At 38.0% G+C, this 18615-nt stretch overlaps 1 protein-coding gene across 1 annotated transcript in view; it reads left to right on the top strand.

Annotated features, from left to right (window-relative positions):
• LOC124721632 (glutaryl-CoA dehydrogenase, mitochondrial-like) overlaps positions 1-18615 on the top strand; it is a 160329-nt gene that overhangs the window by 126372 nt on the left and 15342 nt on the right. Inside the window, exon 7 of the mRNA XM_047246692.1 lies at positions 10871-11100. Within this exon, the coding sequence (XP_047102648.1) occupies positions 10871-11100 (230 nt within the window). The remainder of the gene's footprint in view (positions 1-10870; positions 11101-18615) is intronic.

The raw sequence follows: 18615 nt of genomic DNA, 5'->3' as shown, positions 1-18615 counted from the left end.
CAAAGCAGTCTCAGGACTGAAGACCACAACAACAACAACATAACTGACCACACTTTATAAAATCAAGAAAACACAAAAAATGTGTTTATAGTATCTCCAGTTGACAGTAACAGGAATATTCTTAGTTTTGATGTGAAAAGGAGAAAAATAGATGGAGGAGAATGAAATACTTCTTTTGTGCAATAAGAAAAACTATTGGCTCTGGCCAGTTGTATTAAGACAATACATGTTACTGATATTAAGCTTGCAGTGACTCATAAATGATCATCATTGTGTTGTGTTGTATTGTATTGTATTGTATTGTATGTTAACCGGGGGCCTAGAAACGACGGAGAGGCTCCATCCCTGCCGCAGCCAGAGTGGTCCACAACCCTACGGTGGCCACCGCGGTCCACGTCACCCCTCTACCGCCCCACACCAAACCACTCTTTCAGGGTTATTGTGCATTTTGACCACAGCTCTGTGGTCTAATGATTTTATCAACCAGACTGACCATCTTCATCTTAATGAGGGTGACAGTATGGTCTTCAGGAACTACGGTTACAACATTCATTAAATAAATGGAGTGCTTTCAAGTGAGAATCACAATAAGACCACCGACAAAAAGTAGGAAAAGAAACATGTCTTCTTGCCATTCTGTGGGTCCATGTTGAGCAAGACAAGCCACCTACTGAAAAGACACAAAATCAAATTGATCTTCAGGTCTCTGATAAATATTCGGAAGTCCTGAGACCAGTTAGAGATGGAGTAGGTCGCAGAATACCTCGGGTCTACAAGATGGCTTGCGAGTGCGGCCAGTCATATGTTGGAAATCGGTATGAATGGTAGAACAATGCAGACAGAAGAACAAGAGGCTTTATCGCATACACTACTTTGAGAAATCGACTTTAGCTGAACATGCTTTAGAAAACGGTCACCTGATCAAATTCGATGAAACCACTGTTGTGGCTCACACTAATGGCTTTTGGGACTGTGTAATTAAATAAGCCACTGAAATAAAAATCACCAATAACGCCCTTAATGGAGATGGCCTCCTGCAGCTCAGAATGATGTGGAATCCAGGGATCACATGGTTGAAGTGTACATATTGAATGCCAAGTCAAATTATGCCCATATATGGCAAGGCTGTGAGCACCAGTGATATCAGCTGGCAGCTAGCATATATAAGGGTGTACCAGCAGCCCACTGGCAGTCATACCTCTTGAAAAAGGCCAATGAGCACTTGGCTGAAAGCTTGTGACGTTCACCTGCTTTGTTTCTTCATTGGTCCTTGGTGTGACGTACTGCATTGTTATACTGGCTGAAAAATAGGGGGTGGGGGGGGGGGGTGGAGGATGGAAGTTCAACACTGCCTACTGTAATTAATATAGCTAACAGTTGCACAGTTGTGTTTCACAGTTCTTTACTGTCACTGTCCACATCCCCCAACATTACATAGCTCACTATTGGTAAATTTTGATAAGCCTCATTAATAGGTTGCAGGCAAACATCAGCATACTGCTATGATAGTTTGCTGTTGAACATCTATGAGAAGTATAAACCTAACCACACAGTTCACAGTTCTTGCAGAAGAATAAGGTATGTGTGACACTATTTCTCAAATAACTTGAACAGACATTGTCATTGCCTTAACACATGGCCTATTTGTGTTACACTAATTCCACTGTTAAATTTGATGCATTGTTGTTACTTGAAGCAGTACATAATTTCCCTCTGAAAATTGGCCGTGGACGGACTGTCTCAGGACCAAAAATAGGGGCTTTATAAATCCTCACAGTAATAGGCACTGAGACTATACTTTTTTGATGTTTTAAGTTACAGAAATTACAATTAAAACATAACTCATTCAATTATATGAATAGATCGAAAAATTCCTCCTTTTTAACAGTTCTCTCTACCACAAAGATTAGGCCAAATTATTTGTTTAAATAATGAAATTAGCAGATCTAGTTATGCAAACAATGCTTTTGACCAATCTGGTAATTATTTTGGAATTAAATAAGTGCTGGCTTTGCTAACATGTTTTCGAATAGAGCCAAGTAAATACTTAAAGGATTCTAGTAGTTCTTCTTCCAAATGTTTATAATTATTACAGATTTCATTTTTGTTTATAAGTAAACAATAGAATTTAAGTCCTGAAACAATTACTGATTTCACTCCATAACAAAAGATATTAACTAGGAATGGTCAAAATAAATTAGGAAATTAATTACATACACAAAGCTACGCACCAAATTAGACCTGGTGCAGGGAATAGCCTTGATAGGGACAGGGAATGTGATGTAGGTGGTGACCTGATAAAGATAGCTACTCAAACTGATGGCATCAATCTGCATTTCATGCAACTGTTTCAGCATCATGATCAGCCTCATCTTAATGCAGCTGTTAAGCACGTTAACATTGGGCTGGAGAGGGCACTGATGGCAGAGGGCATGGGTCACATTGCAGTGGTGCCAGTTGAGTTTATCAGTAGATCGGGTTTCACTAGGCATGGCCTGCACTTCAACAGGTATGGGAAGGGGAGACTGGCAAAGCTTGTAGGTGACAGTGTAGTGGGTGGTGGTAGGACGCTCTTGGAAAAATTCCTGTAGTAGTTGGTGTTAGAGCTGCACCGTTTTTGAATGAAGTCAGCTGATGGATATACCTGCTTAAAGGAAGTCCCTCTAAGGGCTCACCTTCAGAGGATGTCATGTTTCCAAGTAGAGAAGGAGTTAGCATATTTCATCAGAATATTAAAGCTATTAGAGATAAAGTTAGTGAACTGCTTATAGATGTTGACTATGAAATTATTCGTATATTGGAGCACCACTTAAATAATTTGACAATTCAAAGGCTTCCTTTACCAGGATACAGGTTAGCTGGCTGTTTTTCAAGGATTTCATTGTGGGGTGGGAGAATGGCCATGTATGTAAAAAACAGTATTCCTTTTGAGTCCATAGAGGTATGTATCGTGGCACTGCACTGAACAGATATTTGAATGTTGTGCAGTTGCAGTTGAATTTAGTGAAACTAAACTTTTAATTGTTTTTGTTTATAGGTCCCCTAATTTTGACTTCAGAGCATTTCTGCCCAAGCTAGAGGGGGTTCTTGTTCACTTTATAGGAAGTACGAGAAATTAGTTGTATGTGGTGACTTCAGTATAAATTTTGTACATGATAGTGCAAGAAAAATGATGTTGGTAGATCTCCTAAATTCATATGATCTGATGCAGACTGTGTTTTTCCAACTAGGGTGCAGGGGAACAGTAGCATAGCCATAAACAACATTTTTATTCATTCTTCATTACTAGATGGGCATTCTGTTAGTAAAAGGGTCAATGCCCTTTCAGACCATGATGCACCAATTTTAACACTAAAAGGATTTTGTACTCAAACAAATGTCACATATAATTACAAACTATGCAGGAAAGTTAATCCAAAAGCCAGCCGGAGTGGCCGAGCGGTTCTAGGCGCTACAGTCTGGAACCGTGCGACCGCTATGGCCACAGGTTCGAATCCTGCCTCGGGGATGGATGTGTGTGTTATCCTTAGGTTAGTTAGGTTTAAGTAGTTCTACGTTCTAGGGGACCGATGACCTCTGAAGTTAAGTCCCATAGTGCTCAGAGCCATTTGAACCATTTAATCCAAAAGCAATTGAGAATTTTTTAAACCTTGTCGAGGAACAAGAGTGGCAGGATGTTTATAGTGCTGGTAACATAGATGACAAATATAATGCTTTCCTTAACACATTTCTGATGCTCTTTGAGAGCTGCTTTCCATTAGAATGTCCTAAATAGGGTTGTTGTGGTCTTCAGTCCTGAGACTGGTTTGATGCAGCTCTCCATGCTACTCTATCCTGTGCAAGCTTCTTCACCTTCCAGTACCTACTGCAGGCTACGTCCTTCTGAATCTGCTTAGTGTATTCATCTCTTGGTCTCCCTCTACGATTTTTACCCTCCACGCTGCCCTCCAATACTAAATTGGTTATCCCTCGATGTCTCAGAATATGTCCTACCAACCGATTCCTTCTTCTAGTCAAGTTGTGCCACAAGTTCCTCTTCTCCCCAATTCTATTCAATACCTTCTCATTAGTTATGTGATCTACCCATCTAATCTTCAGCATTCTTCTGTAGCACCACATTTCGAAAGCTTCTATTCTCTTCTTGTCTAAACTATTTATCGTCCACATTTCACTTCCATACATGGCTGCACTCCATACAAATGCTTTCAGAAATGACATCCTGACATTTAAATCTATACTCGATGTTAACAAATCTTTCTTCTTCAGAAACGATTTCCTTGCCATTGCCATTCTACATTTTATATCCTCTCTACTTCGACCATCATCAGTTATTTTGCTCCCCAAATAGCAAAACTCCTTTACTACTTTAGGTGTCTCATTTCCTAATCTAATTCCCTCAACATCACCCAACTTAATTCGACTACATTCCATTATACTCGTTTTGCTTTTGTTGATCTTCATCTTATACCCTCCTTTCAAGACACTGTCCATTCCGTTCAACTGCTCTTCCAAGTCCTTTGATGTCTCTGACAGAATTACAATGTCATCGGCAAACCTCAAAGTTTTTATTTCTTCTCCATGGATTTTAATACCTACTCCGAACTTTTCTTTTGTTTCCTTTATTGCTTGCTCAATATACAGATTGAATGACATCGGGGATAAGCTACAACCCTGTCTCACTCCCTTCCCAACCACTGCTTCCCTTTCATACCCCTCGACTCTTATAACTGCCATCTGCTTTCCGTACAAATTGTAAATAGCCTTTCGCTCCCTGTATTTTACCCCTGACACCTTCAGAATTTGAAAGAGAGTATTCCAATCAACATTGTCTAAAGCTTTCTCTAAGTCTACAAATGCTAGAAACATAGGTTTGCCTTTCCTTAATCTTTCTTCTAAGATAAGTCGTAGGGTCAGTATATCCTCACGTGTTCCAACATTTCTACGGAATCCAAACTTATCTTCACCGAGGTCGGCTTCTATCAGTTTTTCCATTCGTCTGTAAAGAATTCGCGTTAGTATTTTGCAGCTGTGACTTATTAAACTGATAGTTCGGTAATTTTCACATCTGTCAACACCTGCTTTCTTTGGGATTGGAATTATTATATTCTTCTTTAAGTCTGAGGGTATTTCGCCTGTCTCATACAACTTGCTCACCAGATGGTAGAATTTTGTCAGGGCTGGCTCTCCCAAGGCTGTCAGTAGTTCCAATGGAATGTTGTCGACTCCCGGGGCCTTGTTTCGACTTACGTCTTTCAGTGCTCTGTCAAACACTTCACGCTGTATCATATCTCCCATTTCATCTTCATCTACCTCCTCTTCCGCTTCCATAAAACTGTCCTCAAGAACATCGCCCCTGTATAGACCCTCTAAATATTCCTTCCACCTTTCTGCTTTCCCTTCTTTGCTTAGAACTGGGTTTCCATCTGAGCTCTTGATATTCATGCAAGTGGTTCTCTTTCCTCCAAAGGTCTCTTTAATTTTCTTGTAGGCAGTATCTATCTTATCTCTCATGAGATAAGCCTCTACATCCTTACATTTGTCCTCTAGCCATCCCTGCTTAGCCATTTTGCATTTCGTGTCGATCTCATTTTTGAGACGTTTGTATTCCATTTTGCCTGCTTCACTTACTGCATTTTTGTATTTTCTGCTTTCATCAATTACATTCAGTGTCTCCTCTGTTACCCAAGGATTTCTGCTAGCCCTCATCTTTTTACCTACTTGATCCTCTGCTGCCTTCACTATTTCATTCCTCAAAGCCACCCATTCTTCTTCTACTGTATTTCTTTCCCCCATTCCTGTCAGTTGTTCCCTTATGCTCTCCCTGAAACTCTGTACAACCTCTGGTTCTTTCAGTTTTAATCTACAGTTCATAACCAATAGATTGTGGTCAGAGTCCACATCTGCCCCTGGAAATGTCTTAAAATTTAAAACCTGGTTCCTAAATCTCTGTCTTACCATTATATAATCTATCTGAAACCTATCAGTATCTCCAGGCTGCTTACATGTATACAACCTTCTTTTATGGATCTTGAACCAAGTGTTAGCTATGGTTAAGTTGTGCTCTGTGAAAATTCTACCAGGCGGCTTCCACATTCATTTCTTACCCCCAATCCGTATTCACCTACTACGTTTCCTTCTCTTCCTTTTCCTACTATCGAATTCCAGTCACCCATGACTATTAAATTTTCGTCTCCCTTCACTATCTGAATAATTTCTTTTATCTCATCATACATTTCTTCAATTTCTTCGTCATCTGCAGAGCTAGTTGGCATATAGACTTGTAGTACTGTCGTAGGCACGGGCTTCTGTGTCTATCTTGGCCACAATAATGCGTTCACTATGTTGTCTGTAGCAGCTTACCCGAACTCCTATTTTTTTATTCACTATTAAACCTACTCCTGCATTTCCCCTATTTGATTTTGTATATATAACCCTGTATTCACCTGACAGAAAGTCTTGTTCCTCCTGCCACCGAACTTCACTAATTGCCACTATATCTAACTTTAACCTGTCAATTTCCCTTTTTAAATTTTCTAACCTACCTGCCCAATTAAGGGATCTGTCATTCCACACTCCGATCCATAGAATGCCAGTATTCTTTCTCCTGATAATGACGTCCTCTTCAGTAGTCCCCGCCCGGAGATCCGAATGGGGGACTATTTTACCTTCGGAATATTTTGCCCAAGAGGACGCCTTCATCATTTAATCATACAGAAAGCTGCATACCCTTGGTAAAAATTACGGCTGTAGTTTCTCCTTGCTTTCAGCCGTTCACAGTACCAGAACAGCAAGGCCATTTTGGTTAGTGTTACAAGGCCAGATCAGTCAATCATCCAGACTGTTGCCCCTGCAACTACTGACAAGGCTGCTGCCCCTCTTCAGGAACCACAGATTTGTCTGGCCTCTCGACAGATACCCCTCCGTTGTCTGTATCGCTGAGGCACGCAAGCCTCCCCACTTGGGAGGTCCATGGTTCATGGGGGGGGGGGGGGGGGGGGGCTAAATAGGGTACTAGCAGTAAAAGGCAGCCTCGGTGGCTAACTAGTGGGGTAAGGATATTATGTAGAACAAAGCGGGAATTATATCAAAACGTTAGAAGTGGTCACAATCAAGCTACAGTAGTGCATTGCAAACAGCACTTCAAGGTGCTTAAAAATGTTATTAGGAAGACAAAGAGTACATGGAATGCAAATACAATAGCTCATTCACAGGATAAAATTAAAACCCTATGGTCAGGTGTGAAGTAAGTGTCCGGTCAGCAGCACAAGGTTGGCAATATAAAGTCAGTTTCTGTTACTTGTATATCAGATATATGTACAGTATTTAACAATCATTTTCTGAGCATTGCTGGTGAATTAAATAAAAATTTAGTTTCTACAGGAAATCATATAACAATCTTAGCAAATGCCTTTCCGAGATTGATGTCTGAAATATTTCTCAGTGATACAGACAAGGGGGAGATTGAGTGAATAATTAAATCACTGAAGACTACGGACTCTCATGGATATGATGGAGTGCCTAGCAGAATATTAAAGTACTTTGCTGCACATCTTAGCCCTGTATTTAGCCATATTTCTAATTTTTCGTTTAGGAATGGTCAGTTTCCTGACTGATTAAAGTACTCAGTAGGAAAGGCGCTTTATAAAAAGGAAGAAAGGAATAATGTAGACAATTTTCGACCTATTTCTATGCCATCAATGTTTGCCAAAGTCATTGAAAATGCTCTGTATGTAAGGATAATTGATAATTTTATATCACACATTTTGCTATCAAATAAACAGTTCGGCTTTAGAAGTCATTTAACATCTCAAAATGCTATATTCTCTTTTCTCTGTGAGGTACTTGATGTGTTAAACAAAAGGTTTCGAGTACTAGGCATATTTTTGATTTAACTAAGGTGTTTGGCTGTGTTGGTCACAAAATGTTGCTGCAGAAATTGGACCATTATGGAATGTGGGTAATAGCTCACAATTGGTTCACTTCTTACTTTAGCAACAGACAGCAGAAGGTCATTATTCACAGTGTTGAGAATAGTGGTGATGTGGAGCCTGAGTGGGGTACGGTCAAATGGGAGGTCCCACAGGGATCAGTGTTGGGGCCACTCCTATTCCTTATTTATATAAATGCAATGCCCTCTAGTATTTCAGGTAACTCTAAAATATTTCTGTTTGCTGATGACACTAGCTTGGTAGTAAAGGATGTTATGTGCAACATTGGCTCAGTTTCAAATACTGCAGTTCATGACATAAGTTCATGGCTTGTAGAAAATAAACTAATGCTAAATCACAGTAAGATGCAGCTTTTGTAGTTTCTAACACACAATTCAAAAAAACCTGACGTTTTAATTTCACAGAATGGGCGTATGATTAATGAAACTGAACAGTTCAAATTTCTAGGTGTTCAGATAGATAGTAAACTGTCATGGAAAGCCCACATTCAGGATTTTGTCCAAAGACTTAATGATGCCATTTTTACTGTTCGAACGGTATCTGAAGTAAGTGATCGTTCAACATGAAAGTTAGTCTACTTTGCTTATTTTCATTCACTTATGACATAAGTCTTATGTCATATGGTATTATATTTTGGGGTAACTCTTATCATTCTCAAAAGATATCTGTGCTTCAGAAATGCACAGTGTGGGCAATAAGTTCACAAACCTCTTGTTGACCCCTGTTCACTGTTGATTGTGCTTACTCAAACTTATGGCTTGTCTTTTTTTGAGTTCATATACATTTTATTTTATCTGTTATTACTTGTATGTTGTAATTTCATGTTCTGACATGTTGCATGACCTTGGAGATTTGCTACTCAATTTGGTCCTATGGAACTTGATGTGTAAATAAAAAGAAAAAAAGAGCTGTGTATTTCATAGTCTTGTCATGCAAAGATAGTACATTGTGATTGTAAATTTTTGAAATGGATTCATTTGTGGGTTTGTAGCTATTTATTGTATTTACAGCATCTTTACTTCAAAGTCAGCCAATCAGGCGTATTTCTTTTCCTTTCTTATGTCTTCTCAGAAACTGGTACATAATTGTATATTTAGCATTATTTAATTCTGGTACATCCACCTTTGGCAAGTCCTTTTCTACCCATCTTTTTGTAATGTGTGTTGGCTTTTTCATGTTTGCCATTTGTATGAGAGAGACAAGCCTATTACAATTGTGGAACTTCCCTCTTCTGTTTAACTATAGCCTATGAAATGTAAATTCTTTTCATTAGTGCAGATGATAGAAATACACAAAGAATATAACAGAATCACTTGTCTGTCATACTGTCAGAAAATAATTTTTGGAGCAAACTTTGTTGCTTCAGTTAGTTATCAATAAGCTACTAATTTAATTGTCTGTTTGGCTACATAGGAACTTTACATGTTGTATGTTCTGAATTTCCAGCACATTTATCTCATTTCAATGACTTACAGTGTCATTCACTATTATAAAATAGTATTAACAAATTTGACATTTTTGTGGCTTGTGTTGTGTAGTAGTAATACTTGATCTGTACAGCTATTTTATTGGCAACCATTGCTGCCTGATTATTTACCATCATTGGAAAGCCATTAATGAAAAATCAAGATAAGAATAGGTTGAGGGTAAAACACTGAAAGAGTCTATACTATCTGATTTCCCATGCTGTATTAATTTTGTAAGTCTAACCTGGAAGAGGTCCAAAAATTCAAAAAGATTCTCAGAGGATACTGTTAACAAAGTATTTTATTCCTGTAAATGATTATAGCATCCTCTGTGAAGTATCTTATATGGAAACCAAATTGGGAAGGAATCAGAAAGGAATTGCAACATGTCAATAAATCTGATCATAAATAGTCTTCCAAAATATTTTGAAAAGTAAGTGGTAGGAGATAGGCAGGTTTAAAGTTGAAAGATACAAACTTATGTCTGCTTTTACAGGCTGATATCAAAACAGCATAATTTCATCTGTAGGAAATAAAACTAATTATTTTCTATAATTGTATTGCCAGTTAAAGATTTGCAATATGTATGACCATTTCTACTAATTTTAAGAAAATACAATTAGTTTGAGACACTACTCTTTCATCTAAAGTGAGAAAATTTGTACAATTATGTTGCTACTCTTTTTCAAATTATCTTTTTCTTCCCCATTATGAGGCAAATCATCCTGCAGCTGAGCACCGATTTCATGAAGTACTGTAAGCAAATTGTTGACACAATCACTTTGGATGTTCTAAGTTCAATCATGGAATAATCTAGATTTTCATCTCCAGATATGTACATAATTCCCAAATCAACAATCAGATTGTCGCATAGATTAAAGTTGTATCCATTACACTCATGTCTGATGGCTGATCCGATTTATTCTTCAATGCCTAAAAGAAAAAAGTAACTCTCATCCCTAGGTTCTCACTGACCTTAACACACATCTCCAGATATTTACATAATTTCCAAATCAACAATCAGATTGTCACGTAGATTAAAGTTGTATTCATTACACTCATTTATGATGGCTGATCCAATTTATTCTTCAAAGCCTAAAAGAAAAAAAAAAAAAAAAAAACCTCTCATCCCTACGATCTGTTATCTTGTGGATGAATTTTGGTAAACATGGCAAATGTATTCTTAGTTGAGGCACATTGGATTATATAATCAATACTCATTTGGTTCATACAGTTTACACAATGTGGATATAATGAACTCGAAGAATACTGAGGAATTGATGCATACTGTAACAGGCAAAACTAAAAAAGGCCTGATGTTTGAAGTGAAGATGATAAAGTTTTTCTGTGTGTTCTATTTATATTCAAAATAAACTCTTCCATATTTCACATTTTTATTGTAAGTGTTGGATCTGTTGTAACTTAAGGTTCTTTTTTTGTGCCCTTTTTCCCCAGGGACCTTTTACCTGTCTTAGTAATGCTCGTTATGGTATTGGTTGGGGAGCCCTGGGTGCAGCAGAGTTTTGCTTAGCAGAAGCACGTCGATATACACTAGAGCGTCACCAGTTTGGACGGCCTTTAGCAGCCACCCAGCTCATTCAGAAGAAATTAGCAGATATGCTTACAGAAATATCAATAGGTCTTCAAGCATGTCTTCATGTGGGTCGCCTGAAGGATAAGAATTTGTAAGTGTACTAATTTTTGAGGAATAAGAATTTGTAATATTGCTGATTTTAATCACAAAGAGAAAACTACATATTCAATCAAATCAAAACTTAATTTGAAATATGTTGAAAAAAACTTAGATAATCCAAACTTGTTCATTACTGAAAATAAATTTTTTAAATAAGGGTAAAATATAAGGTATATCAAAGAAAAATTACATTTTTCATCCTAGAATTCTGTCCTGTGGTATTAACTGCCTCTATAAAGACACATTGACTTGTAACTACTTTTATGTCATAATTTTCAAAGTTACACAAGAAATGCTATGTAATTCATTTGGTAATGAAGATGTTCACTTTCAACTCAGAAATTCCTGGTAACAAAACTCACTCAGGCTTAGTGTGATGCAGAAAGCAGTGGGTTATGCAGTCCCAAAAATAATTCACCCCTTATCCAAGTATGTGAAAAATCTAATATACAATATAATTAACTTCAAACGCAAACTGAAATCATGTCTGCTTGACATCTCCATCTCCATAGGAAAAGGATGGAATATTAGAGCTTAACATTGTCAATGATGAGGTCATTAGAAATAGGTTGGAGAGGAAATCAGCTGTGCCCTTTTAAAAGTACCTTTCCAAGGCACTTTCCCAGCATTTGCCTTAAACTGTTTAAACAAATCAAGGAAAACCTAAATCAGGATGTACAGGTGGGGATTTGAACCGAATGAGTTGAGTGTCTTACACTGTGCCATTTTGCTTGTATACAATTGAAAAATTTCTGAATGTACAAGACTGTAAAGTGTATGTGACATTGCACATATAGTTAAGTATAAATCAATGTATGTTGAAAAATGGAGATTAAAGATAGCTTAATATTAATTAAAGGACGATCATATAAATGGCTAGCATGTTACTATATTTTTCAGTGAGTAAGTCCTTTGTAAACTAAATGACTCATTTGATTAGAGTACTGTGAAATCATGTACTTAGTTACAGTATATTCTGAGGTTCATTATTACACTGCAAAGTTCCCAAGGAAGAGTACTAATTACAGGAACTGGACACAAATTTGATGGAGGAGAGTTCAGATCCTCTCAAAGTTATTTATGTTTTCCTTTACTTCCATAAATTGATGTAGACATCTACATCTACATAAATACTCCACAAGCCACTTTATGGTGCTTGGCAGAGGTTACCTTGCACAGCAGCGAGTCATTCTCTTCCTTGTTCCACTCGCAAATGGAGTGAGGGGGAAAATACTGTCTAATTGCTTGTGTATGAACCCAAATTTACCTTATGTTTACTTCATATTCCTTACACAAGATGTACATTGGGCACCGTAAAATTCTTCAGCAGACAATTGCAAATGCTGGTTTTCTAAACTTTATCAATAGTGTTTCACTAAAAATATGTCATCTTTCCTCCAGGGACTCCTATTCAAGTTCTCAGAGGATTTCCATAATACTCATATAATGATTGAACCTATCAATAACAAATCTAACAACGTGCCTCTGAATTGCTTCGATGTACTCTAATCCTACCTGGTAGAGTCTCAAAGACTCTAGTGGTATTCAAGAAGTATTCTGTATGTGGCCTCCTTTAGAGATGAGCCATACTAAAAAGACTTCTTGCAATAAAACAAATTTGACCACTTGCCTTCCCTGCAACTGATGTCATGTGCTTGTTACATTTGATATTGCTTTGCAACTTAACACCTAGATATTTAATTTATGTAACTGCGTATTTGGTTCACATGGGGTACCACAGCCATACTTGCACGTCATGTGCTGGCTTTCAGATCGGCTGTATGCACTGTTTAATAACAGGGTAACTGCACAACACATCAACACCTACAATGCTTGAAAATGGCCTGCAAGGCCAATATTGGATAATCATGCAAGATATAATATAGGATGATTATAATTAAAATTAAACTTTCAAACCACTGTAGAAGTAACACCACTAGTCAGAATGACGCCAAATTGTAACGGAATGTTATTGGAGAAGGGGAAAACATATGGCAGACGGAAAATAAATAGTTGCAAAATGTAGCAATAGATGGCACTGTAAGCATTATAATTTAATAGTGGTCGACTACAAATGACAAATGAATCGTACAACAATGCCTAAGGTGTACGTTTGACGTTAAACAAACTTAACTACTCAGTTTGCATGCGTGTACAGGTGTGATACTGTTAGTTACGTAAGCCCATCCACCACGGCAAGTTCATATCACATTGGATGGGAAAAATTGGTTTTTAATTGTCTTGAGGCCAAAAATCACATAAAAAGCATCACTTACATCAGTTTTTAATTGTCCTGAGACCAAAAACCGTACAAAAAGCATCAATCAAAATCAGGTCACATTATTAATTTCTGTGTGACTGGTCCAAAAAATGTTCAGTATGCTGTCCACCATTTTCTGCAACAAGTTGAAATTGAGGAACAGAATGTTACACAACTGATGGAAGTGTTTCCGGAGTCACGTTCAGAATGTGTTGCACAGTGTGTGCCTTCAATGCTGCGAAGTTTGCAGTCGGAACACTGAACACATCATCTTTCAGGCTGCTGGACAGCCAGAAGTCATACGGTTATGATCAGGTGATCAGGATGGCCAGGCTGTAAGAAAATGGCGGCTGATAATTCTAGCAATTCTGAAATGGCATTTCAGCAGCTGCTTAACTGGATTTGCAATGTTCAGAGGTGTGCCATCTTGCATAAAAATGATCCCATCCACACATCCAGGCTTTTGGAGAGCTAGAATAACTAGATTGCGCAAGAGACACTCATAGCACTTACCAGAAGCACCTGTCTCTTCGAAAAAATATGGCCCTATGATAAATGATGCCGTAAACCCACACCACTCAGTGACCTTTTCAGGATGAAGTGGAACCGGTTGATTTGCGTGTGGATTTTCTCTTGCCCACATTCGAAAACTCTGTGTATTGACATGCCCTGTCAGATGGAAGTGGGCTTCATCTTTCCACAAAATCTTCCCTGGCCAATCATTGTCCACTTCCATGCAAGCAAAGGTCTCTCTTGCTGGCAGGTCAACAGGAAGCAACTCGTGCACATGGGTAATTTTGAATGTGTAGCAAAGAAGAGTGTTTTGTAGGATTTTACGCACAATGCTCATGGGTATGTCCAATGTTCAGGCAATTCTCCATGCACTACACGTTTGCACACCACCACTTGTCACCTCCTGCACTGCTGTGGCCACTGCTTCCACTGACTTCGAATCAATTTGTTTCCTTTGTCTATCTGGTTGCTCACCAAAAGAACACGTCTTTTCGAATTTATGAATAATTTTCTCCAGACCCACGGCAGTCATTGGACCAACACCTTTTTTAAAACCCTACAGTGTCCAGTACTTCCACAGAATGATGTGTGCACAGTCATCGTTCTTGTAATACAGCTTCACAAGCAGAGCGTGATTCTGCATTGAGACAGTCATTGCGAACATCGCAGATGCGAAAGGAGGAAAAGCCGTGTACCTGAAGTGTTTATACCAACTTCAATGTGTCGTGCGCATGACAGGTGTTTTCATTTACCTATTCTGTCACGTGAAGCACCATCTGTTGATCAATTTTCATACTATATTTTTCATCTGCCATACGTTTTTCCCCTTCTCCAATAATTTTCCATTGCAATTTGACATCATTCTGACTAGTGGTGTTATTTCTACAGTGTTTTGAAAGTTTAACTTTAATTATAATCACCCTGTAAAATGAATACTCGTGAAAATCATCTGAGGTTGAAAACTTCAAAATGTCCTTTAATGTGATTGCTGATAAAAAAACATGACTTTCGTGTGTTATGTGACACATTTGCAGATGAATAACATGCCCAGAACTTCTAAAATGGATCCTAAAAGTGTGCTTGTCATACTTACTGATAAGAGTAAGAATTTTCCAGTGTTGTATCATGAAACACTTAAAGTTTAATTATTTATCAACAAGAATAATGTGTGGTAGCTTACCCATGATCACCTTGTAGACATTTGTTTAAGGAGTTGGGCGTCCTCACTTCTGCTTCACAGTATATTTATTACCTCATGAAGTTTGTTGTAAATAATCCATTACAGTTCATTACAGTACATTATGATGTACATAATTACAATACCACAAAGAAAAATGACATCCATTACTCCCCATAAAGGTTGTCTTTAGCAAAAGAAAGGGTGGTGTAATGCTGCAACAAAAATTGTTGATCACTTAATGAGGCATATAAAATGTCTGGCAGCCAGCAAAGCAGAATTTGAGAACAAACTGAGAAAGTTTCTCCTTGACACCTCCTTCTGTTGTATAGAAGAATTTATGTAATTCTAATGTGTTAAAGAAAAAAAAAACAACCCTTATAAATTTTGATGCCATAACAATATTCACAAAATAATTTGCGATGGAATGTAAAATGACTCATTCCTACAAGATATTGATTTATATACAACAAACTCAATTTAAATTGTGCAATTTTTACTATTAAAATAAAATTGTTTTAAACATGAGATAAGTTAGTACATTTCACACAGTGACTGTCTCGGAGTATTTCAACAAATTTAAACGGATGACGGGTGGGTATTGGGGTAAAACTGAAGACCAAGCTTAAGAAAATTCCTCACACACCGATTGCCTATAATATTAATATTATGAACATCCTTCTGTCAAGATTGAGCTCACCTAGTAACCCAGGGGGGATGTCATAATACCAGAGGTATTATGGAGTAATGAGGAATATAACCTAATAGCATCTAGCAAAACGTTTTGGCCTTATGACAGCAGTGACATGTCATTGCTCGGGCTGTGTGAAACAGTGTGTGTAGATAGCCACCCTGATCCGTAACTACTCAACTGTTGACCACAACACACAGAAATTGGCCAGAAATGGATCCAAGAAACATACATATGGTATCCTATATGTGCTCAATATGATTAAGGTCAGGTGACCTGGAGGACCAGAAAACTTTCTCATTTCATGCAGTGTTCCAATTTGGGAGCAACTGGATAAGGGAATGTCTTTCTAAAGGTACAAGTCACCTGGAGAGGGAGGTGAGAGATTTAGTGTGCACCTGATTGGGCCGAAGGTTGTTGTATCATTCACCAGTGAGGAACAATGTTAGTCATACCAGGAACCACATTTCATTCCACGTACATGTCCACCATATGGTTATACCACTGCTACTGGCCTGAATGGTGTTCTTTTGGAAAAACAGCTCACGTGGTTTTTGGTGTAATTGTACCCCGCCACAAGAGTGTACCAGTGTGTTCTGCAGCTCGTCAGTTCAGGTAACTTTCTTTACTGTCAGTGTCCAGTGATGATATGAATATCCATGCTCTTTGATGTTCAATAAGCATGTGAGAGTGGTGACTTCTACACAATATAGTGAGAGGATGATTGTGGGTGCTGACCAATCATCATTGTTGTTCAAGGAGGTATGTTCCATCTCTGCAACTAAATGAAAGGCAGTGTGTTTATCTCCATATGCCTTTTGCTTCTTTTGTCTGTGAAGCATCTTCAGTGGCATGTTATACATATTTCTTTTTTATACATATAATAAATGTGTGTTCGCCCTGATGGCTGAGAAGTCGGCGTCGCGGTCTGTCATGTCATGGGGCCCGGTTTCAATTCCTGGCTGGGTTGGAGATTTTCTCTGCCCAGGGACTGGGTGTTTTGTTGTCTTCATTATCATTTCATCATCATCTGTGGAAGGCAACAGGAAACCACCACTGGAATCACTTCCCTAGACGCTCATGGGGTGGACCTCTCTGATGAGGCTTCCTCCATGACAAGACCTGCCATAAGGCAGACCACAAAGTTTTAGTTTTTATAAATGTTTTATGTAGTAGTTGCAGAATGTTAGTATGTTACATTTTGTCATGTTTTTCTCTTGTTTTTTAGATTAGATGCAACGTTTGTATCACAAATTTTGTGATGTTAAATTATCATTTGGTGTTATGATTTCCAGTGTTGTTAGTCCATATGTGGTTCTGGAGATGTATTCATTCAGTCCCCATACTCCAGCTGGCCGATTTCTGGTGTTTGTTCACCCACATTTATCATTTTTCATTTATTGTGTGTGTGTGTGTGTGTGTGTGTGTGTGTGTGTGTGTGTGTGTGTGTAGAGAGAGAGAGAGAGAGAGAGAGAGAGAGAGAGAGATCCGTCAATTATTTACTCTTGTCATGTTTCAGATTTCTGTTTGTTATTGTTTTAGTGGCTAACATGATCAGAGAGTTATTGCTTGTGTTGATTTGGTCATTAATTACTTTCCTTTTCATTGCAAGGGTTCTTTGCATGTGGAAGTTTTCTTCTAATATGAGGAGTTTTGTTGTGATCGTTCACTCTAATAATTTTATGTGAGAAGAGTGAACAGTCACAACAAAAAACTTCTGACATTACGAAAAAACTTTCACATACAAAGAGCCCATGCAATGAAAAAGAAAGTAATTAATGACCTAATTAATGTAATCAATAACTCTCTGATCATGTTAGCCACTAAAACAATAATAAACAGAAATCAGAAACATTAACCAGAGTAAATAATTGATGACTCTTTCTCCCCCCCCCCCCCTCCCCATCTCTCTCTCTCTCTCTCTCTCTCTCTGTCTCTCTGTCTCACTCACACACACACACACACACACACACACACACACACACACACACACACACTTATCCACTTAAGGAAAAAGAAGACTGCTCTCACAAATAATGTAACATTTACACATAACAAAATACACACACACAAAACAGATGAAAAATATGAAACCACACATAAAAGACAAAAGATAAACCACATGGTGATAGTTGGCAATACCACATACTGTAAACAAGCACATATTGATCACAAAATGAAAAGTGCAAGTAATGTGCTGTAATAAATGTGGGTGAAAAAACTGCCAGAAATCGGCCAGCTGGAGCATGGGGACCGAACGAACACAGCTACAGGACCACACATATGGACTAACAATACTGAAAATTGGAAGTAACATCAAATGATAATTGAACTTCACAAGATCTGTGTAATAAAAGTTGTTTGTAATCTAAAAAACAAGAGAAAAACATGACGAAATGTAACATAGTAACATATTGTAACTATTACATAATACATTTATTTTATGTATAAAAAGAAAAATGTATTACAGGCCACTGAAGATGCTTCATGAATAAAAGAAGTGAAACGTATATGGCATAAACAATCTAACTTTCATTGACTTACATTTTTGAAACGTACCTCCATGAAATTTGAAGCAGCTAAGGAATGACAGAGGAAAAAATGACATTGTTGTTGTTCTGCATTGAACTGGCTGTGGCCCACCACTTAAATCTTACAACCTGCACTAACTAATGGAGCTAGTGGCAATCTCTTTCATCACTGTGTTATTTCTCATGACTTATGACATTGGTGGTAGTTATTTTCCCTATAAGCAAGTCCTCAGGAACACCCTTGAAAGAGTGGCATATGAAAAGCCCATCAATTGCATAGCCTCAAATGGAGTGTCTCACGTGCCATATACACATGATCTGATCTTGATGAAATA

The sequence above is a fragment of the Schistocerca piceifrons genome, chromosome X (genome assembly GCF_021461385.2).
Source record: "Schistocerca piceifrons isolate TAMUIC-IGC-003096 chromosome X, iqSchPice1.1, whole genome shotgun sequence".
Taxonomy (NCBI): Eukaryota; Metazoa; Arthropoda; class Insecta; order Orthoptera; family Acrididae; genus Schistocerca; species Schistocerca piceifrons.
Note: the sequence above shows the minus strand (reverse complement) of the source record. Positions and strands in the feature narration are given on the sequence as shown.